This window comes from Buceros rhinoceros, unplaced genomic scaffold, assembly GCF_000710305.1.
Source record: "Buceros rhinoceros silvestris isolate BGI_N320 unplaced genomic scaffold, ASM71030v1 scaffold16916, whole genome shotgun sequence".
Lineage (NCBI taxonomy): Eukaryota > Metazoa > Chordata > Aves > Bucerotiformes > Bucerotidae > Buceros > Buceros rhinoceros.
Genome location: NW_010417092.1, coordinates 30,711 through 57,577, shown reverse-complemented (window position 1 = coordinate 57,577; position 26,867 = coordinate 30,711). Strand labels below are relative to the sequence as shown.

Below are 26,867 nucleotides of genomic sequence, written 5' to 3'. Positions count from 1 at the left end.
TGCCTATCCTGCACGCCTCTTCCAGCACATTTTGATGACCACCATTGTTCAAAACAGCAGAATACTAAGCACAAGAATTCTCCTTCATCCAAGTTGCTCCCTCCTCCACTGTTCCTTCACATTCTTTCTCTTACTTTAAGAAAAGGCTTAAAATTCATGCCTTCAAAACAAAAAACCCCCACCACTTCCTCTACCACTTCCCCATGGTATACAATTGCATAATGGAAATTCATAAATTGTTTTCATAGTACATCAAAATTCCTGCCTCTGCAATTGCATCCTAGGGTCCGTATCTATCTGCACGAGCAATCAATGCATTACCCAAACATCTACTACTGTACTGCTGTAACACCTATCCTTAAAGTAAGAGGAACAAAAGCAGAATACAAGCAGCAGAATAATAAAAAATGTTTGCTTGTCAGAATTTTACAGTATCTTAGTACAGTATGCATAGTACTTACTTGGTGCATTCTTCTAAAGACTGTACAAGCATTTGCTGGAAAGAACTTATTTCTTCCAGGTTTCCCATTAAGTGTGAAGTATTTGCTGAGTTTAACCTGAAGTAAAAGTAAATACAAGGTGTTTAGGTTTGCAGTTATTGACTAATTGTGCTTCATTAAACCAACATTAAAAGAAAATGCTTTCTGGTTCTTAACTCAAGGACCAGACTGTTTAGACAGCAAGCAAACTAAATAAAAGTAAGCCTTGCCTCAAGGATCTCACAGTCCTCACAACAAAATGCACGTTGACATTGGAATTGAAATTTTGACCATGTAAACCCTCCCAAATACATGAGAGATCTCAAGTTTAATTAAAAACAAAACAAACTCACATACTTTTCACTGGCTTGTAATGGTCGCAGGTAGTTTGAAAGCATTGTTTGTAGCTCCTTAGCATATTCATTTTCTGTTTCTAATATATTTTGTAGCACCTACAACAAATGAGAGTTGCTAATTGGTATTTTTTAAGAGATACTTTACAATGTTCAAATCAATGCCAGTTTTAAAACATACTAAAATTTACTTAGCATTAGGAAAACTTAAATGTGTGTTCCTAAATCAAAAACTTAAGTATCAGGAAGAAAGCATTAAATATATCTATGAAATTCACAGGGGAAAAAAACCCACCACACACATACATAATAAGCCATCCTTTAGCCATGTACAAAAAGTAGTGGTAAGCTAACTGGAATTTCACTTTTCTTTGCTGTAAAAAACTTCTACTGTAAAATTTGAGAGTTAAAAACAGTGTTCTTCCAAAGCTAGGAATATTTATTCCTCCTATGTACTTCAGAACAGTCTAAGATCATCAGACATCAGAAAAGCACAATAGAAGTTGTAAAAGAAAGTGAACAATTACTGTCGTTTTCTCAGTCTCAACTACCACACACTACCACTAATCTTGCTAGCAAAGCGTTTACTTATTCAGAAGAACTATTCTACCTAGAAGGTCTGAATACTAACAGATTTATAAATATCAAGCAATTGCCAACTTTAATTAACAATATGATTAGCATTACTGCATTCTTTTTAAATGGGGCTGCCTAACCTTCCACCAGGAGTGCAATAATATACACTACCGTGAGAAAATAACAACTGATTATAATATAAAGCCAAGGATGTATAAGATACAGCACATGCTTGTCTTTTCGCTGAATAGAAATTGAACCCTCAAATAGGTACAAGAAAACATTTTACTGGACCATCTCCTAGGAGGCTGCCTTAGGATATCCTCCAATATATCTACATCAGATTCTACTGTGCTTCTAGCCAGTGATTATTTTTTTCCCCCTCTAGAAAATTAAGGATTTAGCAAGAGAATCATCAGAATTAAGTGTAGTTCAATGAACACAACTGAGCTTTGAAACCTTTTTACTATTCACTGGTCATAAGCCACACCACAAACCTTCTCATTTTGCTACATGCCATATTTGTCAAGCCTACAGTAGTATCTCATTTCAGCATTTACAGTAACGACTGTAATTGAGTGCATTATTCAGTGTTATAGTCAATACTCTTTCTTAGGAAACAAAAAAAGCCATTCATTTCTAAATGCAAACCTGATGAAATAACTTTAAATAGTTCAGTATATCAATGAAGAGTCCACTGTTCCTTTCATTGGTGTCACTGATTCTGCTTATTCCTTGAATGCTTCTATTCATTTGGAGAGAGGGAGCGAGACCACTTCTGAGTTTGTTCTTTTGCTGGAAATCTGAATCCTGAACTGAAGATTAAAATGTCTCCTTTCTTTGCTAAACACCATGACAGAAGAATGTCACAGGAAAAGTTACGGCTACTAACTGGGAAAGTACAGTATAAAGTACAATACAGGCACTCAAACTGTAAAAAAAGCTAAGGCTTTTTGACCATGGCGATGGGGGGGGAGAAAAAAATTTCCATTGTTCATAGCACTAATTCAGCCCCATATTCTCTTACACACTTACAAAACAAAGCAAGTCAATTGTTAAAATGAAAGTATAAAAGTACTTTGGATCCATGAGGTTCAAAACTAAATACAGGACCAATCCAATACAGCTTTTCCTATGAAAATCTCCAGTCCAAAGTCACTACACAGCCATGAGCTGGGAAAGGGAGACTTAAAGCAAAGGACAAATCTCAGTGTCCTGATGAAGAGTATTAACGTGAACAGCATTAACAGATATTCAAAAGAGAAAAATCAACAAATTAGCTACAGATCTTGAAAGGCGGCACCACTGCTCCACTTTCTCGAAGAGTATTTCCATTCTTTGCTAGAAACAGCTGCCTGAAATCCTCGAAATAAAACTAGCTTCATGTGGGACAAAACTCCATTATTTTCCTGTGCTGGTTTAGATCTTCACTTGAGGATTTTCTTTGCAGTAAGTAGAATATGGGATTAGAGGAGAAAGACTTAAAGGAGGGGAAAAAAGAGACAGAACTTAAAAACTAGAATTAGCAACCTGACAAATTACTGGAAAAAAGGCAAATAAATCGTAAATAAATCTATGCTACGAAACCCATGCAGAATAACAGATAAACTTATACTGCTTTGTTATTCTAGTAATTCACAAAGTTACACAATACTTTAGATACACAGTTTTAAACACCTCCTGAAACACACATTAAATCTATTTCTTCTTGTTTGTTTGTTTTACAAGTAATGTTTCCATTGCATACAACATTCTTCCACTTTCAATCTTTTAAAAAGAACAACCTTGCTTACAAAGCTCTAAAACATCAGTTCTGTAAAATCTCGCATCCTTACAGCTTAACTTACCTACCTCTCCAAGAAGCTATGAGGTTTAACTGCTCGGATTGTGCTTTGAAGCGGTAAGTCGTCAGTATCGCAACTCAGTATTTTGGCACCAGAGCACCCTTACATTCCTCATATCCACATCTCACCCGCATGCTCTAATAATCACCTTTCTTCCCTTTCCTGCTTTCTGCATATTCTGGCTGCTGCAAGACCCCATGAGACCTCGAAGACCTTGTTTCCACAACTCCACCACAACATTTGCACAGATAAGACCGGGTACCAAAAGAGCAGCATTGAAGTGGCAGCTTTTGCAGTCTGTTAACACTGATGAATGGCAGGCACAGACAACTGAGCTCATACAGTACAAGCTCTCTCAAATCACACGGCATGGAAAATTCAAGTATGGTTAACAATTCTGTCACACACAACCCCAGCCACGTCCCTAAGGCAAAAACTACCACACAAAAAATTGATTTTAAATAACCTACATGAAGCTGATCACCTTCCAACCAGAGGGAGAAAAGGCAGATTTCACAGCTATGCTTGGGCTTGATCCTATAAGCACATTTCCATTTTATGGGAGTAGTATGGCACTCAACCGAAATATCATGTAATTCAGCAAAATTATGATCAATGTCTAATTTTCCTGGATCATGAGACTCAGAGATGAACCCCTTAAAACAAGGCCTTGTGAGGGACGATGTAAAGCACCATACGAGTATAGCATATCTCCAGGATCCTCAAAAACTTTTATGAACTTCAATAAACACAAACTCTTGACCCAACTTCAAAAGGGTGACCTCACTCATTTTCCATCACTTCTCAAACACCTACATGAAAAATGAGGCCACCCAAACACTTTTACTATGGAGAAATTTGCCCATTTCTTTACATATTACTTACCAGCTACTTAATCTCAAGACAAGTGTCCTGTAAGTGGAGATAACCGAATGCGGGACACAAGGTTTTAAACTCTCAGTGGAACTGGAGTGAAAATAAAACTCAGAGTAACACCTGCTCTGTCTTCAAGGAATAACCTGCAATAATACGCCCACTTCTTCAGTAACACGTTACTGAATTACTTCTACATGAAAAATGCTTCATGCTTGACCATGAATCTGGTTCGTATTACACTGCTGTAGACTTGTACCGTTTCATGGAGGACAAGACCTTGTAGCACTAGTTAGTTGGTACAAACTTGTACTCCCAAGCCCGGCAAAATGTAAGCATGAACCAAATATGCTCTGTCTTCTCAGCAACGCCTAGTGCAAGGTGCAGCTAATAAAGCACGCTGAGACTAGAAGGAATGTGATTTGTGTTACGAATTTCAGATGGAACCCTGTGAATCCATAAAAACAAAGAACATGTTTACAAGGGAGTGAAGAACAGGGGAAAGCAGTGAAAGCACTCTCCTTTTTATAGTAAATACCCTTCCCTCAGCCTATCCCAGCCCTTCTCCCAGAAAAGGAGATTAGCAGAGACTTTCCTACCACTTTCTGAATCTCATCTGAACTGCACTTCGATTTTGTCCTCAGTCTGATGAATGTACCCACAGATACCTGCACAAATCCTTTCCTAGGGAAAACAGCAGTAAATAACCATGAGGTTTACAGGGTCTCAGCACGTACGGTACCATGGAAGACAACCACAACTTAGAGATAGCAAGCAATCCCAATGTATCAGCCTCAAATCATGCTTGGTTGCCAAGAGAGCCTTTAACACAGATTTTTAACACTCACTCGAGTCAAACTACATCCTTTTAGCCACCAGTTGCCAAAGGTTTATTTGGAGCTGTTCTGTTTTTACCTCAGTATGGGCTCAATTTTATTATCAATGCAAACTGATAAGACTACCAGCACAGGGAAGTCCCATGTCTGTAGCTTATATATTAAAGCAGAACAAAAACAACTCACAGGTTAAACTGCTTTAACCTCAGTGAATGGTTTTGCTGTTTGTCTTACCTAATTGTGAAAATCATTATGTATTTAATAATTACTAAAAGTTTTTATTTCACAGTTATATTACCATCAGAAGCACTTAGTATTTTTCAAGAAAATCTAGATGCCAGCTAGTCTACTTTAGGTTTTGAGCACAGCAGTAAAGGTCTTACTTCTCTGAAACAAAGCACACTATACAGCACACCCTCCCACTCTTTAAACAGAAAGAATAAAATGGTGAGCTTAAAAAAAAACCCCAAACCACAAACAGCTGGGGTTATTTGCCACACTGTGGAAAAACGTGAAAACAAGACAATTATCCAATTCACTGCAGAGAGAATTAAGAACAGTACACTACAGCCAGTGCTTTAATTTACTATATATATATATTGCTATGAACTGGTCACTTCTGTGAACTACCAGGGAAATCTTAATATAAGATTAAATACAATGTGTGTATTTACCACTGACTTAAAAATCAACCCAAATTTAAAGGATTAGCATTTAAGTGAGCTGCCAATTTATTTTTAATAAAAATTCAACACTGATACAGACTTAAAGAGCAGTCTTCTGCCTAGAGATGAAACCAAATCTTCTCTTTTCTCTATTCACTCATTTTACTTCTATTCAGAAACATAGGTTTTAACATCAAAACAGAGAAAACATATTGAATACTACACACTACAGCAACGTCAAAAAAATACTATAAAAAGATAATAGTGAAAAACAACAATAAAAAGGAAAACTATCCAATAGTAAGATAGTAAGATCATTAATTCCTGCAGTTTGAAGGAAGGCGTGCCGGCACAGGTTTTTTCCACTGTGACTACATGGTGTGGGAATCAGTAGCCAAAGAACTACAAAGAATTACAGCTACTGTAATTCAAATCAAGACAAGGGGAAGAGCAGGAGGTTGCTTCATTGTTTTCAATCAGGGGACTATACGTACAAACAGCTCTGTTCTTCCAGGTGGTTGGTGTTATTCATGCCACAATGGCAAAAGCTCAAAGCATAAAACGGTGCTTTATGAATCCCTGCTAAAAACTGACAAATGAAAAACAATGACAGCTGCTTCAAAGAAAAGGGAAAGACACGTTGCAGTTAAGTTTTACACCAGCAGGGAGCAGTGGTTAACAGAAACAGTCAGATCCTTTCTGCTTCCCAGCCTATCTACTGTTAGTAAATAAAAAGATTCACAAAATGGTTACACCACCACATTTAAAAACAGAGTCTGGTATGCTTCTTACATGCATCTACTAAAGAGGTCCGAGTACCAGGCTGACAGTTCCTGAGGGTGCGCCGAATGCTGACTCTGGCTATACCACTTTTGCAGTGAAATCTAACCATCAGTGTAAGGGAAAGGTTCCCAAAGTTAATAATTGAGTTGATTTATAAGCATGAATACAAAGAAGGCAAATTATTTCAAAATGTGCAATCCCTCATTCAACAAAAAGGGTAAAAATATTCTTAATGGTGTTAACACAGCAAAATTTCATTAATTCATAGAGACTGGGGGAGAAAAAGGAAATTAACAACTAGCAAAGCATACAGAGTGAGCATAATAGATTACATAAACACCTATTATTCACTTAATTTAGACTATAATTTTGCATCATGCTTAAGAATCTGTATGTGTGATATTCTATTAAACTAACAATGATCTTGTTTGAGAATTCACTAAAATCCCTATCTAGTTTTGTCACTAAGGCTCTGACAAGACTGCCAATTTTTCTGCAGTGCAGATAGGAGCATTTAGTTAAATAACTTTCTACTGTAACAGAAGAGCTCACATGGAGGAAAGAGGATCACTCACCACATTGTAATAGCTTTTGTTAATTGCAGACGTATCAAAGCCTTTAGGTGGACTCTTCAATGTACCTGATTTGGGGGAGACCGGTTTTTCTGAAATGTAAGATATTTTGGGGTCAATGGGGTGCAATTTCATAGCTCAACACTAGAGGTCAAAAAAAACTGCTTTAAAATATTTATCATAATATACAGTGAAAATAGTGCTTCACTGAAGAATGTACATACTTGTGTTTGAAATTACTGATAAAGAATCAAAATGGTTTGTACGTTCACAATAAATTAAATTCTAGCCTCAATGAAGGCAAGCAGAAAAACTCTAATTCTTTTTCCTGGAACCAGAAAATCAGTTAAAATTAAATTTTTTGAAATTATTTTTTTTAAAACAAAACATTATTACAGACTGCAATCAAAAAAAAAATGTAACAACAGGCATTTCCAAACACCACATGCACTTTTAAACAGAAGTAGTATTAAGTTTTAATATTAATTTAATGAATTCAGTAGAAGCAAGTGACCAAAGGCTGAACATTCCAGAGGTGGGACATCACACTCAGTCTGGTTGAAATAGAGAATTAAAATACTATACAAGTAGCGGAGTGACTTAAAACATGCCTAGCTCATAAAATTATCTTTTAAAACAAATTATATTTTACTATTAAAGAAGTAAACAATAAAAATGCTTATAGACTTGAGAACAGCATCCATTGTAACAATAAACGCAATCTTTCCTATAATCCTACCGTGAATCCACCTCTCAGTGACACACACCCTTCCTGGAAGGACAACATAAGTCTGCACAATCAAACCACCAGTCCTGAGAGTTATCTGAGTGCTGACTCCCAGAATGGAGAGGGCACACAAAACACACTCCTAAAGCCTCCCCTCCCACCTCCATGATTCTCCTAAGTCAGAGAAGCAAAGATGAGGGGAGAGACAAATCAAAAGCATCATGCTGCACACTGGGGAAACAGCAAGTTAAGATTTACAGCATCTCTCACACTTGACTGTGCACACGTGAGAATTTTATCAGGACATTATGGTGTTTTGGTTTGTTTTTTTAAATAAGCAGGCTTGTCTAACATGCAAATTTCAAGTAAGCATTTGAGTAATTTGCATCCAAACAATAAAAATGGCAACTTGTAAAAAAAAAAAAGCCAACCCCCCAAAAAAACATCATCCAAACATACCTAGTGAAAGTTTTACCTTTATTTTAAAAGCAAACTACTGTTTCAAACACATTTTATTAAAGACATACGAATAATTTAACTCTAGTTTACCTGATACCTCAGGCCACTAAGAAAAAATTATGCAGGTCTCAACTTACAGACCTGTCTTTCCAGGAGAAGCCCAGTGAGCCAAACAAAGGGCCAGATATGGAAAATTCCCATAGACAGTAAAGCTGACGAGGGAAATGCCACCATAAGCAGAATAGCCCATGTGGTACCAGCCTTCTGCTGGACCGTATCCCAGGTAATTTAGTGCTTCTTCGTGCTGCCCAGTTACAGCCCCATGGATGTTGCAGTCTCAGATGAGTTGACTACATATGCAGGCCAGCCTTTTGCTTCCAATGCCAGGAGCACCCAAGCAGGCCGGTGGGATCTGAGGCTTTAGCTAACAGTCCATAAGGAGCAGTTCCGGTCCCAAGAGCACACACGTGGTGTTATCTTTAAGGGGATTTTCTCTATATTGCCCTGGAACTCACCTCAATGAAGCTATTCTGAAAATAAAATACGGTCTTAATTTAAAACTGCCAAACATGGGCAAAACCATTTCTCCATACCATGTTTAGAGATGACAGTAAAATCCTTTTGGTTAATACCCCCCACACTCCCAAGACAGCTATAAGCTGACAGCACAAAAACCTTTAGCCCCAGCAGTTATTCAGCTGGAAACACTGATGCTCTCAGCCACCAGCCCTGCTGTAGTATGTGCTCTGCTATACATCCAATTAATTTCAAATGACAATTCCCCTCCCATCCCCTTAGAACAAAAACAAACCCAATCCAATCAGTTTTGTCATCAAACACTCAGTGTGAAAGAAGCACCTAAAGTCATGTCATATGTATGGCTACTCATTCATTTATTCATATAATTATCCCACAAATAAGAGGCATTATATAATTTATTTCTTTGTACTGAATGAATACAAACGGTGTAGTTTATGCAAACTTGTTGTTTTCATTCTCTGCAGAAGATCTTGACTTACCCTACAAATTAGTCTTTCAGGTTCACTAAATACCTAAAAGTTTATTAATCATAGGCCAAAAAGCATGAAAGGAAAAACTAGAGCTATTTAAGGAAAAAGGTATATACTTGTCACTGATTTTTATCATAATACAGATGTCTGACCCTTGTTAATCTGGAGAAAGTTGGCTGGTCACAGAAGTCTGGCTCTTCTTCCAGCAACTTTATTATCTTAAAGGGTGTAAAAAAATACCTCTCTTCTCCTCTGCTGCTGAAGAAACTGAGATTTTTTGCTGCAGTATATAGTCATTTATATTACCAGCTGATTCAATTATTCAGCACCACAATCAAATTCAATTCAAAAACAGGACACAAAACAGAATCACACATTCAAATCATTTTGCCTGGCCTGAACAGCCATAATCAGCATTCAGCTTTTAAAAATGCAACGGTCATTTCTACTGTAGAAACACAGAATTAGACACAGTGTATCAGTCCAGCTGTCTGTCATGTCTGGTATTCTGCCTCTAAGCACTGTCTTGCTTCATAATGAGGAATAAAAACCAGTCTTGTTGCAATTAGCGTATTGCACAATGCATTACACAGAAGAAAATCCTGATCCTGCACGTAAGAAATCAGCATAAACAAAGGTGTTATTTATCATCCTTCATGATAGAACATTAGAGTACTTTTCCAAATGTACAGTATTAATTGATTAAACATTTCAAGCCTGTGTTGCCCCCATTCAGCGTACTGGGAACACATACAGGTCTTATAGGTCCACAGCTCTAGGAAGTCCATAGGTTTCTGAAACATTAGCAACATGCTCACTTGAACATAAGCTCTGTTTCTCAAAGACCTGGTCTCCAGGATCTGAGCTAGACGCCAAGTTTTCCCCACACAGAAGATTCTTCCCTTCTCCCCACTTTTCTCCCAGTCGCAATGTGAATCTGTCACATTAACACTGAAAACAACAAAAACACGCAGAGCACAGGATCCAATCCAAAGCAAACATGCATCTGCTTAAGTACTGGAAGGGACCGTATCCAGCTGATGACTGAAACCAAGAGAAAAGTTACCACTGTCAGTTCTCTTTCCTGATCAAAGCATTAAATTCAACTGCACTCAGCTACACTTGATAATGCTTCGAAGTGGCTAGGGATAACCCAGGCAGAATTCACTTAACAGATCACCTTTGCATGAAGAGCAAGGTTGGCACAGGCTTTATAAAACACTGTTCTTCCAGCAAATAATTATTCTCAGTAGAACCAAAACTTAGGGAAAGGTTATAGAAGCAGCTGTTCTAAGTAGTCAATAAGATGCCACGAACTCCCTAAAATGATGTAATGGGTTAAGTTGGCGCTGGCGGGGCTGAGACACTTGTCTCCTCCATTCCCTTCCGCCCTAAGCGCACAAAAAACTTTCTCAGGACTTTTGTGGGGAAAACACGCCAGACCTCTTGGCTTCTTACTGGGAGCCAAGGCATATCAATCAAACGCCTGAGCCACTAGGCAGAGTTTTTCAACACTCCCCAGCGCACCCATTTGAGTTTCAGCACAGGACCCAGAGAGAGATTTCTATCAAAGAGAGAAAGAACACTGCTTCCTCCATGCAACAGTAAAAGACTCTAAAAGACTCTTTTGGGGATACCTTCCTGTTTTCCTGGAGGTGAGGTGTCCCCGCCCCCACATTGAGTGATCCACCATGGAGGGATGTGGAGAAGGACCATCCCCCATAAGACTGTGAAGGAAGCCACTGTGCCAGGGCAGACGCTGGACCATCACCCGAGAGATATGACCCCCCCTGCTCACTGCAGTGGAAAAGAAGATACGATGACGTCTTCTACAAGGGGTGAGAGGGAAAGACTCTTCAGCGAAAGTTTGCCTGGACAGTTTGTTTATGGACTGGAACCTTGGAGGTTAAGAACGCTACAACTCTCCTCGACTCTCTCCACCCCCCACCCGGCCCCTGGCCATGCAGCACAGGTCTTTAAGTTCAACGCGAGGTGGGGAGGGAATGTATCTGTATATACCTATTTATGTATTTATACTTTTGAGTATAAAAGTATATATATTTCTCTCTTTATCAGCAGTCCTGTTTGACTTCAGTTGATTGATTTCGGGTTTTAATTGCATTAAGCATTAAACCAATTCTGTTCCACCACTTTAATTTAAAACCTGTGATTCACTTGTGTTTTCTTTGCCTTAACGAACCACTTAAAACTCTTGTGTAGCTTTTGGCTGGGTTTACATTCCCCCCAAAGCTGCAGAAAGTTGCATTAGAAAAAACCCTTTTGGAGATCATAGCTTTTCTAATTTCAAACTTCAACAAATGAAACTACCTGATCCTTTGCAAAGCTCTACCTAAATGATTGTAAAGGGACAACTTACTCAATCCTTCCCAATGTTTGGATCCATTATATTTTCATTTACATGCAAGTATTTCTTCTACTTGCCTTCAAATTACTTGTCGTTCTTACATCCTCTCCCATCTCTCTTCTGTCGTGTCTCCAGTTTATATGAAAATGAACATGACATAACAGTCTACTGCACACTACTCCATAAAACAATCCTTCAGGACATGCTCTAGCAAAGCATTTCAGCCCTACCACCGCAAGAACATCATCATGTGTTTCTGCCATTACTGGGCTACGGTGCATAACCTTGATGCAAAGATCCAGTTTGGCCTATTTCATCCTACAGTGAGGGAGGTAAGATGTGCCAACTGAGACTCCAAAAGCTATGTGGTCCCTGTCAGTGAAGCGCTACAAGCAAGCTGTCTCTCTAGACTAATCTCTTGAAGTTCAACACCAGGAGGGCAGACCTAAACTTGTTCCCAGTTCTCAAGCTGGCTCGGGCATCGCTGCAGCACACCTCTGTCCACAACGCAGACATTACCAGTGCTTCTTCCCTGGTAGTATTCACTGGTCCCAACCTCTATTCTAGTTATGCCTGTAGAATAACACTTGACAAGACAAAAAACACTCAAAATACCCCTCCAAGTGTACATGGTTGGAAAGAGGAAAACTAACATTCTTGGTGAGGTTTTTTTTTCGTTTGTTTGTTTTGGGTTCTCCTCCCCACCACGAAGCTAAAAGTATATCTGTCTTTCCCTCATGCACCACAGGACAGGAACAGCAGATGCTCTACTCTTCCACTATATTCTGACCTTTTTCCACACTGATTTTCTTAATTGTCATTTTTTTTAAACATCCGACCAGAAGAACCAGAACTAACACTAATTTGCACTGGGCCTGATACTATCATAACTGTCAGAAAAGCATAACAGAAGAGAGATTTGGACACAATTAATGACACATTAATTTCTGTGAAGAATTAGAACACAGTTTGTGACCTATCAAACATAATTATTCAAAGCTATATTCCCTTCTGCATAATCTCATGCCATTTAAATGAATTACACTTTGATAAAACCCAGCAAGTGAGCATGTGACTAAAATCTAACTAACATCTGACAGTAGCTAAGCAAGCACATCCCATTCTGGCTAACTGCTATTTTTTTCATCACAAGGAAACTCCCAGAACTCGGTCTCCAAATCACTACTATGCGAGACAGAAGAAGCAATATAAGAGACAAGGCTCCACCTATATCTTCACCCCTCCCTGCTCCATTTTATGTAAAGAAAAAAAACAACTCAATTAGGCCACACTGTCAAACATCTAACAAGTTTACACAGTATAAATCTTTTATCCTCTGTCCTGTATAACAGTATGGCAAGATGAAAATAAAGTCCTCCAATTTCAAAGTACTTTCTGAGTAGTGATCAAAGACCATTAAAAAAAAGGAAGACGTTACAGGGTTTAAAAAGGGAAATGAAAACATGTGCATGGAGAGGGAGGAAGGGAGATATGGACCATCTATTTTTGATCCTTACAGTGTAGGCACACACCTGAAGAGAAACCAGAACTACATTTTAAAATTCTATTTATAAATTTGATCCAAATATCACAATTTCTGACAAATCCTCCTTTTCTCCTTGGGCCAGGGGTGTGGAACAGGACATAATAAATACACTCTCAAAAGCAAAATAAAAATCATTTAACATCTCAGCCAAAAATACAGTCATTGTCCAGCCTTGGAAAACCAACTGCTGTGCTTTGCTCAACAATCTCACACCAGCCACAGCTCACCTCGCACACGTATTAGGATTCTGTGGTAACGCTGATCATTCTGGAACAGCTAAGCCAACAGGTTGCAACATAGTAAACATGGGTACACCTTTGTGATGTTTTAGCTTTTCTGAGATACCTCATCATGTTACATGCTCTGCTTGCACAATATATTTAATCTAGTTTACTTTTCTTCTGTAATTTTAAGAAAGTAATGTGGGTAAAGGCAGTTCCCATTACCAAGCAGCTCCTTCTTTCTTTTCTTGAATATTTAACTTCGGAGCAACCATACATGCCAAGATTACATTCACTCATGGCTTGGCTTCGCGAACGAAGATCTGGGAAGGGCTTTTCCCATGCTCACTGCAAGCGATGAGTGCACCCTTCGGGCCTGTGCGGTGGATTTTTTAGGTGAGGCACCAGCGAGCGCGGAACTGGCTCCACCATTTACACCTGAGGCCTAGCGAGCTTGGACAGTGACAGCGAAGTCCTCGGGTCGTAGGTTTGGTTAGAGTATCCTTCTCTTAGATGATGGATGCCTTACAAGGCTAAACGAGCTCCATCTGCCTGGGTTTGGAGTCAGAGTTGTCCTTCTCCTAGGATGGCTGCCCAAAGGCTAGTGAGCCCATCCTGCCTGTGGACACACTTTGTCTGACCCTTCGGCTGAGACCTGTCTGGCTTGGGAGACCCCACCGGAGGCACATGCCACCACCAGCACAGCTCTCAACCCCACAAGGGCACACAAGCTCCTTCCCCATGGCAAGGGGGTGCCCGTGAAAGAGTCGCTGCTCTACCTCCAGACATCACAGACCTGGGCATGGGGTGGCCGGGGCCTGCCAAGAACGGGAGTCCTGGTGGGTACGGGAGTCCTGGAGGGTCAAGATTACAAATACACAGTTATCTGACATTGGAGGATTTTCATTTAGAACAAAAATCCACTTACCTAAACTTCTAATGCCTATGAATTTTTTGAGAATTAAAACAAAAACCACACATGCATAAAGAGCTTGTTTTCTTCCTTCTGTTACCTAGTTTGCTGGAGTCAGGTTCCAGCAGACTGAAGGGATCTATTTTAATCAAACCCACCATTTCTCAGGAGCTCTCCAAATAACTTACCGCCAAGAAATCCTAACAGTGTTGCCTGTTAAGAATTTCTAACTAGTTGCAGTATTTTCAGCCACAACTGAGAGAAGAAAGAAGGGTACAATCATACCGTCAATGTCAGAACATTTTACAGAGTATTTTGAAAACTGCCAGGATTCCCAAGATGAACATTTTGTTCATGAAAAGACCTTAATCAAGAGAACGCATTTCAAAAACCCTATCCTGATCTTTAAGCCAATTCACTATAATGCTGATAGAAAACACATTCTGAAATTGTGTTTGCAAGAAAGTGAGTTCTACTAACTCATTTTAAAATATATCTAAAAAAAGCATTTTGTTTGAAACTTATGCTTAAAGCATAGAGGCACTTAAAATATTTCTGAATTAGGGAAATCTTGAAGCAAGGTATATAGCTGCCAGGAAGTCAAGAAAAATGGACAGTGAAAGACTACCAACTCAAGAAAGGAGAAAAGGCTCACAAGAATGACAAGTTCTTTAAAAATTATGGGCATCTCAAAGGAACAACAGAAAAAGTAGATGCAAATTGACATGATCAAATATCTACAAATACTACAATGACCTCAAAGATAAAAAAAAAAACAAACAGAAGCAAAACTATAAAGTGAGGTCACCAGTTAAAATACAACTAATGGGGATATAAGAGCAGAAGCAACAAAATGTTCCATAGTACACACATCAAGGAAAAAGCTGATCTGCAATTAACAGAGAAGAAGAGTTATTAACTGTGGCAAGAAACTCTTAGTCATGCTTTCTTCTATCACCCCTTCATCCTCATTATAAAAAGGTCAACTTCAGACAATTCAAACACATACGTACAAAGGCCTAAAAGCAAGTTGAAACTAGTATTTTGAGAAATGAAACAGTACCTGCTGCACTGATTTGGCAGCAAGGGAACTAGCTACAGCCATGTTTGAAAACAGAGGACAAGTGAAGTTCCATAAAGTACTGGAAAAGGCCAAACATAGTAATTATCTTTAAAAAGGAGGAGGAGCACGGAGGAAAGCTAGAGAGCTATGGGTCAGTCATTTTAACTTTGCAACTGTCAGTAAATGCACAGAAAAAACAATGAATTCAACTTCCTGAGAAAGAGAAAAGCACAGGCATATAGTCCCTTCCACAGAAGCAACTGAGCATATGAAAGCCTGCTCTGAGAGCACGAGTAGTCTTGCAGAAGCCAGAAGGAGCAAGCCCTTTCAGAACATGGACCATCCCTGTACAGCAAAGGGAAAATAAGAGCTTAGCAGAAAACTTTTCTGATGATGAGAAGTGAAAGTTAAACCAGGGACTTGAAGCAGTTCATCAAAGCCCCCAGGAAACCGGACAGTGTTGCAAGGACTGGCAAGAAACAGTCTGCACTTGGTACTAACCTCAGCCCCACAGCTTGTTGGCTTTCTTATTTAGGAAAGTTACCTAACCAAAGTGAAATATTCTTAAAAAAACCCAAACAACAGGAAAAGAACAACCGTAATTTCAGTTGCTGGAAAACTTTGGTTCTTGTATGTTCACTGTTAAAAGCTACTTCCATTCTGGATCCTAACTGTTGACCCAGGTTCCAGTCCCAGGAGTCAGAAGAGATCAAAACTGATGAAATCCAAACAAGACCTCTGCAGCAATATTTTCAATAAACAGTGATGGGACAAGAGAGTCATCGTGGCTGAAAGAGATGGCTACAACACTACAGACAAGAAAAAACAGGCTTCAGGAATTGTTTTTCAGGATAAGCCACATCTGCAAAATCCGTGAAGAACATTAAATCTAAGTCTTACATTGTGACTATGCCTAAGAGGATGTAGTTGAAAATGACAACAAAGTTACAGATCTAAGACTCTAACACTCTGCAAAAACAGACTGTAGATAGTAAATCAATGGAAAAAATAAGAGGATGCTACTGGAGGAGAATGAGGAAGTTTAAAAATACAGTTTTACCCTCAAAACTTCACTTTGCAATCACGCATCTATACAGCTGCCTAAAAAAGATAAAGAAAAAGTCATGCCAATGACTTTGGCATGGCCCAAAGCATGAGAGTCCCTGGGTAGTTTTAGCCTGCTGGGTTTATCCCTCACCTCAATGCAAGCAGAGACAGGAAAGAGACCAAAAAAAAAGAGACTATGACACCCACTTCAAGACCCTAGTGGATTAAAAAGCAAATGTTAATTCCAACACTCAGTCATGAAGATGACCTTCATTAACAGAAGTTCAAAATAAAACTTCAGTGGAAGAGTGAAGCCTGTATAAAGGAAAGTTGAGAGCACATGGGCAATAAAGAAAAAGAAAAATCACAAATATATTATCTTTGAAAAACCGTCTCTAACTTTCAGTAGATTTCAGTAGAAATGGGGATTTTTCCTGAGGCTGTTTGCTTCTAAGTAATAGGACACATTTAGAGATTTTTTTGGTGTAGTTTTTTGGTTGGTTTTGTGAGGGTTTGTTTTGGGTTGGGTTCTGGTTTTGTTGGTTTTAAAGAGACTTGCAGGAAATCTCTCACTATTTAAACCCAAACCACCAATTCCAAGTATGTCAGCCAAAATCCAGCATTCTAGGTATTTAGACTGATGAAGTCAGAGTAGTCCAACTGTGACAAAGACAGACGGACAAGCAAACAGAATGGAGTAGTTTTCTGCACGCTTACTGTTAATTCAAAAGTCCTAGAGCACTCTATATAGTGAATTTGGGGGGGGGAGTATGAATTCAGTAAAGACAGTCAAGCTTAAACAAAAAAGACTTACAATTTTTAATGAATCAACCAATTATCAACCTCTACCCAAAGAAAGAATTTGTGCAAATAAAATCTTCTTAAAAACTCACCATTTGATTTTACTTCTCGTACGTAGTTACTTGGAAACCACCCTGTTTTGCCATTTAGCGTTCCTTCCCACCAGCCTCCTTCTTCCACTCTTGTAACATGAATAATATCTCCTTTTGAAAAAGAAAGTTCATCTTCATTTGTCTGCTGAAAATTAAACTTTGCTCTCACCACCAACTGATGGTTGCTGTTATCTGTCATGTCCTAGTAAGCGAGAATACAAAGAACAAGAAGATCACGTTAGAGATTTAAACAAATATTCCATACACAAAACAGAAGTAGCCATAAAATGGAATTAGCCTCTCCTCCACACACAACACTTCCCAGACATCTAAGCATTTCTAAGGGATGCTTTGCTTTTTTTCCAGTGTTTCTGTCTTTTTTAATCTATGGATTTGTATCAGCCCAGGGAGTATGTTGTCTTTATTACAGTATCTTAGAAATCAGAAGGGGGTAACAGAGCTAAAATGAGAATAACACTCCCCCCAAAAATTCTTTCTCTATAGACAGTATAAGTTGACCCTGCCTTTGGGAACTACTAAGACATAACAACTTTACATTACAGAAGTTTTTTTCCTAAAATTTTCCACACTGGAAGGCAAAACTGAGTTGGGTTTAATTTAATTTAAAACTTTTAATACTACATACTCAGACAGCTTTAAATAATCCAAACACAATCTACTGCACTGGAACTAAGAGAACAGAACTAAAAACCATATCTGTTCTCTATCACAAATAAGGATCAACACCTATATAAATAAAATAAATAAATACATAAAAATACATATAAATAAATATATAAATTTAAAAGTAACTCTATAAATAAAAAAGTAACTTAGTGAGAAAACGACTGTGTAAGTAAACCTAGCCAGCTACCCAGGTAGCAAAATTTCACCTACTGGTTGTCTATATAGCTGAGGAGATTAAAAGACGCACTGCATAGGGTCACTGCGATCTTACAACATGTTAGCTTAATTCATATCCACAGCAATCATGTTACTGTACTACAAAACTCAATTTATCAATGAGACTTTTAGTGGCTGATAAACTGTAGGAAAATGAGGGCAAACAACTTTGAAAACATGCAGAAAGCCCCAAGATACTGCTCAAGTCACAACATTTGACAATCAGAATATCACATTTTCAAAGAAGCACCTCTGCCTCAGTCCTCTGCGTGTACATCATGTGCTTTCATCTGCTATGACTGCTCAACAAGAGAAAAGGTTTTGCCATAGTAAATGGTAAAAATCCACAAAATAAGCAGCAAACTTGCACAGTGACATCTACCACAGATCCTTCACTGTGACAGGATGGCTCTCCAGTAGAGGAAACCGAGTACAAATTTAACAAAAACAGTTACAAATTGATCATCTACAGCAGCAAAATCCAACTAAGAACTTCCTGAGTTTGATCATTAGCTCTCTTTTCCTCCTTCTCACACTCCTCTACCTCTTTGCAACTTTCTGCAGAGCTGCTCAGATTCCCCAAGTGACAGAAACATTCAAAATCCTGATTACTTCAGTGGTCTGGCTAACAGCTAGTCCCACAAACGTTGCATCAGCAAAACCGAGTGGGCTGTGAACAGCAGAGTGGGAGCTGGAACTAGTGGCCTAGGGCAAGAACTTGAATGGGCTCTGCTACCAGAGAAAACACATCAAACCGCACCTAAGAAAGCTTAAGCAAAGCACCATGTTTAAAGTTTCACATAGCAATCATCACAGTTCAGAACAACTTCCTTCAAGCATGGAAAAAGTTTACAGAAAGGTTTTAACTCTCCTTGCAAACCTTTTAGTCACTAAAAGTACCTTTCATCACAGTTTCGATACAGCACTCCATCCTGATTTCAGCTGTACTTTAAACAACAGCCCATGCTGCTCAGTTGCCTAAAAGTTTCCTTCAATCCTAGTTTAAGGATTCTCCTTGAAACATAAGAGGAACAACTACCGATACTGCCAACATTAGAAGTACCACCTTAGGTGAGGTTTGAATATCCTTCAGTCGTCATCCATAAATTTAGAGAAATGGAGAAAATGAGATTTTTGCCTTTGGAAAAGCAAGTCCTTTTACTGAAGAGTAAGAAATAAAACCAGGAGAAGCAAGTCCTTATACTGAAAAGTAAAAGAAATCCAGAAAGATACTGTGTATGCAGACAATGTGGAGTGGTGAGAAAAAAAACTAATTACAAGTTCACAGAAAGCTGCATGTATTTTGGAACATAAGAAAAGCTGCAAAAATAGAATGTCACAGGCTTGAAATACAGAGGTGGAAGAGAGGAAGCAGTTACCTTGTTTCACTATTGTCGACTTATAAATATCATCAAAAGGAAAAAAAAAAAAATCATACTGCAGCATGTTTCATTTCTTCTGGAACTTACCAAACTCCGATACTGTCCCTGAAAGAGTTTTGAAGTTCTAGTGTGTAAAGACTGGGATCCCAGAGAATCAAAAGATTTTATCCGATGAGATGAGGGACGTGCACATACAGAGTCACTGCCCAGCCCTATGTCTGTAGGAGTGGGAAAAAGAAAAGTAAATATTAGAATTTGAGAAATCTGCATAATAACTTCTGCTTTCTCCTGTAAAATTCACGTGCTTAAAGCAGATTTGACAGATCTGCAGTTGCTCAAAGTTCAAGATGATACAAAAATTTATAGTGATAATCAATCTGAAATCCTGAGACACTGACAGTTTCCTCCCCAGACAGACAGGACAAAAATTTCAGCTGATTAGGAGGAGGAGGGTTAGGGTTGTCTCTCTCTGTTCCTACTAACTACCAGTTTATTTAAAGGTAATCAAAAGGCATCATTTTAGCTAGTGGCCAAGAAATTTTGAATGTATAAAACTTGAAGTAAAGCCAGACACATCTGTTTCTTAGCTCTTCCCCCCACCACCACCATCTCCTCCTCAATTAAAACATTCCTTCCACTGTTTTTTTTTTCTTATGTTCCTTTGTCTCGTCCCATTTTTGCCAACTAAGCTATTTTTTCTTCTTTGGAGGGACAGAAAGGGATAGAAGGAATAGAAAAGAAGCTTGCTCTGAAAAACAACACCCTCCCAAAGTCTCTCCCTTCTTTCATTTGTCTCTACTCCGAGAAGCACACCCACTTGAGATGTTCATCCAAAGGGCAGCATTACGTGTCATCAGGATGCTGCTGGGGTCCCTGTGGGCTGGAAGGCATCAAGGGAGCGGCAGGACAGGGCTCACCCTACTGCCCCAGACAGAAGTGAAGCAGCTGGGGCACCAGGGCAGTCCCAGCTCTGGACATCGGGCATCTCCTTGGGGACAGGATGTCCACCCATCGATGGGTGGGGTGTCCTCATGCAGACTAGCAGGTCACAGCCAGACAGGGGCCCAAACTGCACTGAAAGTGGCTTGCTCCTAAGGGGTAGAGGTCAGTGCTGACTGCAGCCTCCTGCCATGCTGCTGGGAGCCTCCCTCCAGTGTTATGATGGAATGGGGTTAATCCTGGCTGTAACCACTCCCCCAGACCTCACAGCCAAACCCAAGGAGGTGGATGCTCCTGGGGCACTTGCACAGGTGATGTGTTACAGCAGACAAACATTGATCCTTTGTATGAGTATGTCAAGTCATTCTTATTCCTCATGTTTTGCCCACACACAAGGACATCAGTCAGCATCTGACCTTCAAGGAGCCCTTCCAAACTTAGATGGTTTTACTAGACTACACAAGCCTTCCAATTGCTCTCCTGGTTTTTATACCTCTGTTAAGTCTCCTTGCCTTTAGCAAGGCATCCATCAGCAGCTAAGATGCATGAGAAGGGAAAGGGTTTGAGACTGACAATAAGCACAGATAAGCACAAAGGATACTCCAAGCCCCAGTGGCTGAGCGGAAAACACCTTCCTCAGGTGCATCTTTTTAAAAGAGTCATTGTTATCCCTTGAAAATCATTATCCTTAAAAAAACCCTGTAAATATACACTCCCTAGTCAAGCAGTGGAAAATTAGACTATTCATATTAAGTTGCTTGTTTCATATGGATATGGATCATTTTCACATGTTTCATATGGATAGTATTGTTACACATTTAAGTCACACATTTTGTGAGCCTTTCTAAGAGCATTTAAAGGCTATATATAATTATATAGCCTATATATATATTTAAAGGCTATATTAATGCAAACACCGGTGATTACAGAAAGGACATACATCTTTGTTTTCACAGACTGCCAGGAAAGAAATGGGACTAGATCATGGGCTTTGTTTGTAAATCATAACTTTACGGTTAATGCTATTGCTCCCAGAAATTTCAAAGCTGCTGTCACCAGTAATATCTAATAGAACTTAAGGATAGAAAGTAACCTGAAACATATCCATGTACAGTTTGCTATATTTCCTAACTGCAGTTAAATAGAACAACAACAGACACACCAACAAATCCAGCATTATACCTTGACATAGTTCATCTAGGAAAACAAGATCGGGTTGACTCATGGCAGTCTGTTCCAGCTTCTGGGCAACCCTGGAACACACTGTCTAGAAATTGTTTAGGTGTGGTCTGATTCCCAAAATTTTCTATTTTGCAACAGCAGAGCTAACAAAACAACACAAGAGCACCGTTTGAGGCCTGAATTAGAAACTGCATGTGTTGGAGTTAAAAGAAGGAAAATTATTACAAACAAGCCGCATGTAAATTACAAGTATTTCTACCAATAACACTTGAGTATTTTCAAACCAGTTTGAACTTCAAACAGATTTAAAAGGCTTGCAGACCTCATGTATCCATTAAAGTTTCCATTAAAATATCAAATAAACATGTTCAATGCATTTTTCAATGGGATTGTCAGAAAAAAGTTAAACCCTGCTGCTAAAAACTGAAGACTCTTGAATGGTAGCAGAATATGCACGTTTGACAAATATTCATTTGGTGATTTTCTCAGAAGTTTCACTCCTCCATCCATCCAAAGTCATAACACCTTTTATTCTTCTCTACCACTATCTCAACTCCCCTACACTAGTTCCTCTCCTCTTGTCTACAAACAGCATCTGGTACCTTGATTGCACTCCTCCTGAAGTTATCCACAGCAGCCTTTCATCCGCCTTCATGCTCATTCCTCACACTCCTGCCATTGCAGAAAGGCCCATCTCAGAAGAACTTGTGTATACCCGAAATTCTCACAGGCCCAGACAGGGATTTGACAGCCATCTTCCAATACTAGAGCACAGAGACTGCATTCTAAAATGCCTTCTACAGTCACCCAATTAAAGAAAACTGTTTGGAAGAACAGTTGGTCAGCTCTGCTTGCTCATAGGAATGTGGCAACACCTCAGTTTGCATGCGGTTTTCATTTTCGGTTTCCATGCCACCAGCACCCACTCCTCCAGTGAAATGGATCAGCCCAAGTCCTTTCTAAGTCAGCTGCAATTGTGGCTTTCTTGATGTGGGTATTAATCTACTGATGTCTGGACCAAACAGCCACACTTTTCCTCTCCTTTAAAGACAGCTATGGTCAGGGTACTGCAGCTTTAAAGATGTACCAAAATAGTCTATATTTGCACTTGCAGTTATAATGAAAGGTGATATCTTCAGCTGGTGTAAGTAGCTTCAGAGAACTCAATGGTATTACTCCATGTTCATCCATTAGAACTAACGAATGTAAAAACTCACTCTTAAGAGGTGTCTTCTGATAAAAGAAAAAAAAGCCACAAAAAAGTCTCTGTTGTAACGGAGTAGAGGAGTATTATACAAGTTACAAGATAATTATCATATTACAGCTAAATAAAATAACACTGATCCAGCACTGACTTTTCTATCAGCTTCCTTTTCCTCCTCACATAAAAATTAATAAGTATGGTCCATTTTAAAATAATCTCTCTCTCAAGAGACTCTAACCTGATGACTATTACACTGTCAGCAGCAAGTTCCAGTAAAGTCCTAGCATGGAGCTGCGAGAAGCCAAAAAAGGCCACCAATATTAATATTTCTTAATTGTTCTTGGGTCCAGTTGTAATAGTTTAGCACAGCCTCACCCTTCAGTGAAGCACAGACACCTCTCACCTGTACACTATTTTCTACAGCTTCCTCCTTCCCACCAAATAACTTGAGAAGGGTGGTTCATGACTTCTAGCTGCTACCTAAGTGAAACATGTGGCTTAAGGGATTGAACGTGTAGGCTATCCTTTCGTTACTGTGAAGAAAGGATGGTGCTGAGGAATGGAAAGCAAGGAGGGAACAACATAAACCTTGACAAAAATTGATCAAATTTGAGAATGACAGAGGGGAGCTAAAGTCAACTTCACCATTTCAAATTGGGGGGGAACAAAAACACACACACAAACAACCGGAAGAGGCCCTTTTTCCAAAAACTCTTGCCAGCTAAAAGGCTCAGACTTAGCTCCACTGCAAAGCTTCCTTCTGCAGAAGAGGAGACTAGAGAACCCCAGGGAGGCCAATGCCGAAGTCTCAACAACAAGAACTGCATCAAAAACTCTAAAAATCACCACGCATGTTCACTCTATCATGGATATACCAACAGGTATAAATACACATTGATGCAAATTGATGGTAATTTTAAGCGAGCACCAAGACAGAGCATATATTACTTACCTGCAGTCACCTTATTTAAAGCCACGAGAGAGCTGAGAACTTTGCTGAAATTCTGTCCCTGATACAGGTCATTTGCATCAAAAGTCTGAAAACAGAAGAACATGCAAGAAGTCAGAAACAAGCTTTTAAACTAAGCATTTCTACGCTATCCATGACTGTAGAATGATGACTGTAGAAGCTATTGCCTGATCAAGGTATCAGTCTCTCAGTGACTGTTCTGGACAAGTAAAACTGCAAGGATTTTTCCTCCCTCACCACCACCTCCCCCCTTTTTTTTTTCTTTTAAAAAAAAGAAAAGAACTCCTCATTTTTAAATAGGAAGAGAATATAGAAACAGCTGCATCTGCATATAACTAAATATCAAGCATCATTTAAATTACAGGAAAGGTGAATAAAACTTAATTATCAGAAGAGAGAAGCTTTCCTTAGACATTTTGGCCAAAAAAGATATTGGGTACCATTACTCTTTGCATACTCTTCTTTTTCTGTAGCAGCCACAGACACCGTACATGATTATTCATAAAGTACTTTTAAAATTACTGGAAATATTTGTGAAAGTACTACAACAATGTACACTTCATCTCTTTATTCTATAAAACACAAAGGAAAGGAAAATTAATGAATTTTACAAAGAGTAAAGTTGCAGGACAGGTTAGATGGAGAATGAGGTTTGAGGAAGGGAGGATGAAAGCTGAGGGTTACTTTCATTTTTTAACTGTGGGAAAGAGATTCAAGCCCTCAAACTATCTTGTAGAAAACACTCCAGTAACTTTCAAGCACTGGGTGGTGACATTCAACATGTGCATTTTCAGGGGGAAAAGAAGAGATTAAGAAAAAAAAAAAGATACCCATAATATTTGCCTGAGGTAATGGAAACGTGCATTGCAAGTTTCATGAAAATAGCTCTTGCAATAGATTCTGCATAGGTTGAAAGGAGTTACAGTATTCCCTTGTGCAAGACTAGAAAGAGGACAATAAAAAAAGCAGTTAATACAGCCATTCCAACTGATTTAAAAAACAGAAAGAGATTTTATTTCCCTCAGCATAGCCATTTTTATTGAAAAAGTCAACAAACCCCTATTTATTTTCCTGATACAGACCCGTTGCACAGCCTCTACTCTCTATCCCAGGAAGCAGCCTTCAGAGGCAGGAGAGGAAAAACCCACATTCCCAGGGGAGAAGCAAGAAAGGGACAAAGGCGGCTACCTGAGCCCAAGAGAAGTGGAAATTTTCATGAAAGCCACCTAAAGTAACCATGGACGGAACTGCCAGACTAGCTGTGATTGGTTATGTCATACGCTGACGAAGGTAGAGCAGACTGAGGAAGCATTTCATGACAGTATTATTCAGTAAGAAAAGAAAAAACCTCCCAAAGCATTCACAGTATTGGGTATTGGAGGTACTTGCTTATGTTACCATGCACATTTTTTCCCCAGACTAAGGATACCTCTGGTGCCAGCGAGCAGCAGTGCTACCTCAGCTGTACAGATGCCAACATCTCTCAAGTTCTGATAGCATGTACACAGCTCAGAAGAGCAATGCCAGAAAACAGATGCAGAATCAAGCAGGGGCAAACACTAATATACTCCAAGCAGTTATCACTCACATTTCATGTGAGTTATCAATCACATAGAATAAGTCAAATAATTATTTCTTCAAGTTTCAGTGGGCTACAGATAACGTAAAGACTACTCTTATTTGTTCAAAGCTGTAAGGAGAGGGACCAGGCAACTGCCTAGATGTGAATTTTGTACTGTTTTTCCTGAAACAAGAGGAAGTATTTAAAGACCATGTACACAGAAAAGACATTAAGCAAACGAGAAATAATCTGATTGTACAAAAAAAAGCTCTGAAGTTTTATTAATATTACAATTTCTAATAAATAGAGATGGGAAAAGACAGAACACATAAAACCTGGCTTAAACGCCAAGCCAGAGTGAAGATCAGTCTAACCACTGCTCAAATTGAGGACAAAATTTAAGCTGTTATGGAACAAGAAAGCATCAGGAGTGTAACATTTTCATTGTTAGCTACATGCTTATTGTGGTAATTTTGAAACAAACTACTAGTACGAACAGAAAAAAAAAAAAATCACAAAACAATGGCCCTGATCCTAAAAAAAGGAGGAAATACATGAGACAGAGGCACTTGTGCAGACACTAGAAAGATACTACAGGGGAGAGAGATAACTATTAAAAGAAGGAATGTTTAATAAAAAGGTTACAAACTACAACTTAATCTCAAAGAAAAAAATTCTAAATCCATTTTAAGCTCACCTTCATTCTGGATTCTGACAGAGCCAAGAGCCCTCCAAATTCAGGCTAACTGGAGAACAACAGGATGAGAGGAAGCCTCATTTCCTGCTATGCTGAGGAGGGGGATACCAAGAATGATTTGATTGGATCATCCCAACACGTATAGTGCCATAAAAAAGCCTGTATCCAGGACACGCATTCAGTCTGCTACTTCACAGGAAACACCACAATGGGAGGATAGGAGAAACATTTGTTTCCTTGCAATTTTACATAAATCAGTTCTGATAGGAAGCCACCCTCAGCACGCTTGTGGCAAATACGTTCATTAGTTGCATTTGATAAGGGGGAGGGGGACGCGACACCCTTCAGGGTGATTTTCTCCTAACAACAACAAAAACAACCCCACCACTCACACCCTTCTATCTTAGCAGTGGTTTGCTCATTTCACAATATATTTGAAAACCCTGACACGAGTAAAAGCAACACAATGCTGTAAGAGGAGCTTCCATGGGATTGCCAAAGAAAAGTCTGCTCCAGGTTTTCAAGAGAAGTCTGACTACAATCTTCATTCTGGTATTTATGAACAGATCAGCTGTGAGAACTGACTCTTTAAAACATTGTATCTTAATGTGAGAGCTATTCAGTAACTTCACTATTCCATATCAATGGATGACAAACATCCCCCCCTTACAACACCTTCAGTTCTGCAGCTTGCAAGAATCAAAGCTGAACTTTGAGATCCAACTATCAAGCAAAGTTATCTGTGTATTGCAAACTATTACCAAACAACAAGGTCTGCATGTTAAATTATGGCCTGTAATACTA

General features: G+C 39.1%; 1 protein-coding gene across 1 annotated transcript in view; it reads right to left on the bottom strand.

The window, feature by feature from the left end:
- LOC104495135 (rho guanine nucleotide exchange factor 7) overlaps nt 1-26,094 on the bottom strand; it is a gene marked incomplete at its 3' end in the record, with an annotated part of 46,459 nt that extends 20,365 nt beyond the window's left edge. Inside the window, exons 1-7 of the mRNA XM_010138065.1 lie at nt 26,064-26,094; nt 23,788-23,872; nt 19,598-19,728; nt 17,226-17,427; nt 6,985-7,073; nt 837-931; nt 462-557 (exon numbers count right to left, since the gene is read on the bottom strand). Coding sequence (XP_010136367.1) covers nt 462-557; nt 837-931; nt 6,985-7,073; nt 17,226-17,427; nt 19,598-19,728; nt 23,788-23,872; nt 26,064-26,069 — 704 coding nt within the window. The remainder of the gene's footprint in view (nt 1-461; nt 558-836; nt 932-6,984; nt 7,074-17,225; nt 17,428-19,597; nt 19,729-23,787; nt 23,873-26,063) is intronic.
- Between the last annotated feature and the right edge of the window lie 773 nt (nt 26,095-26,867).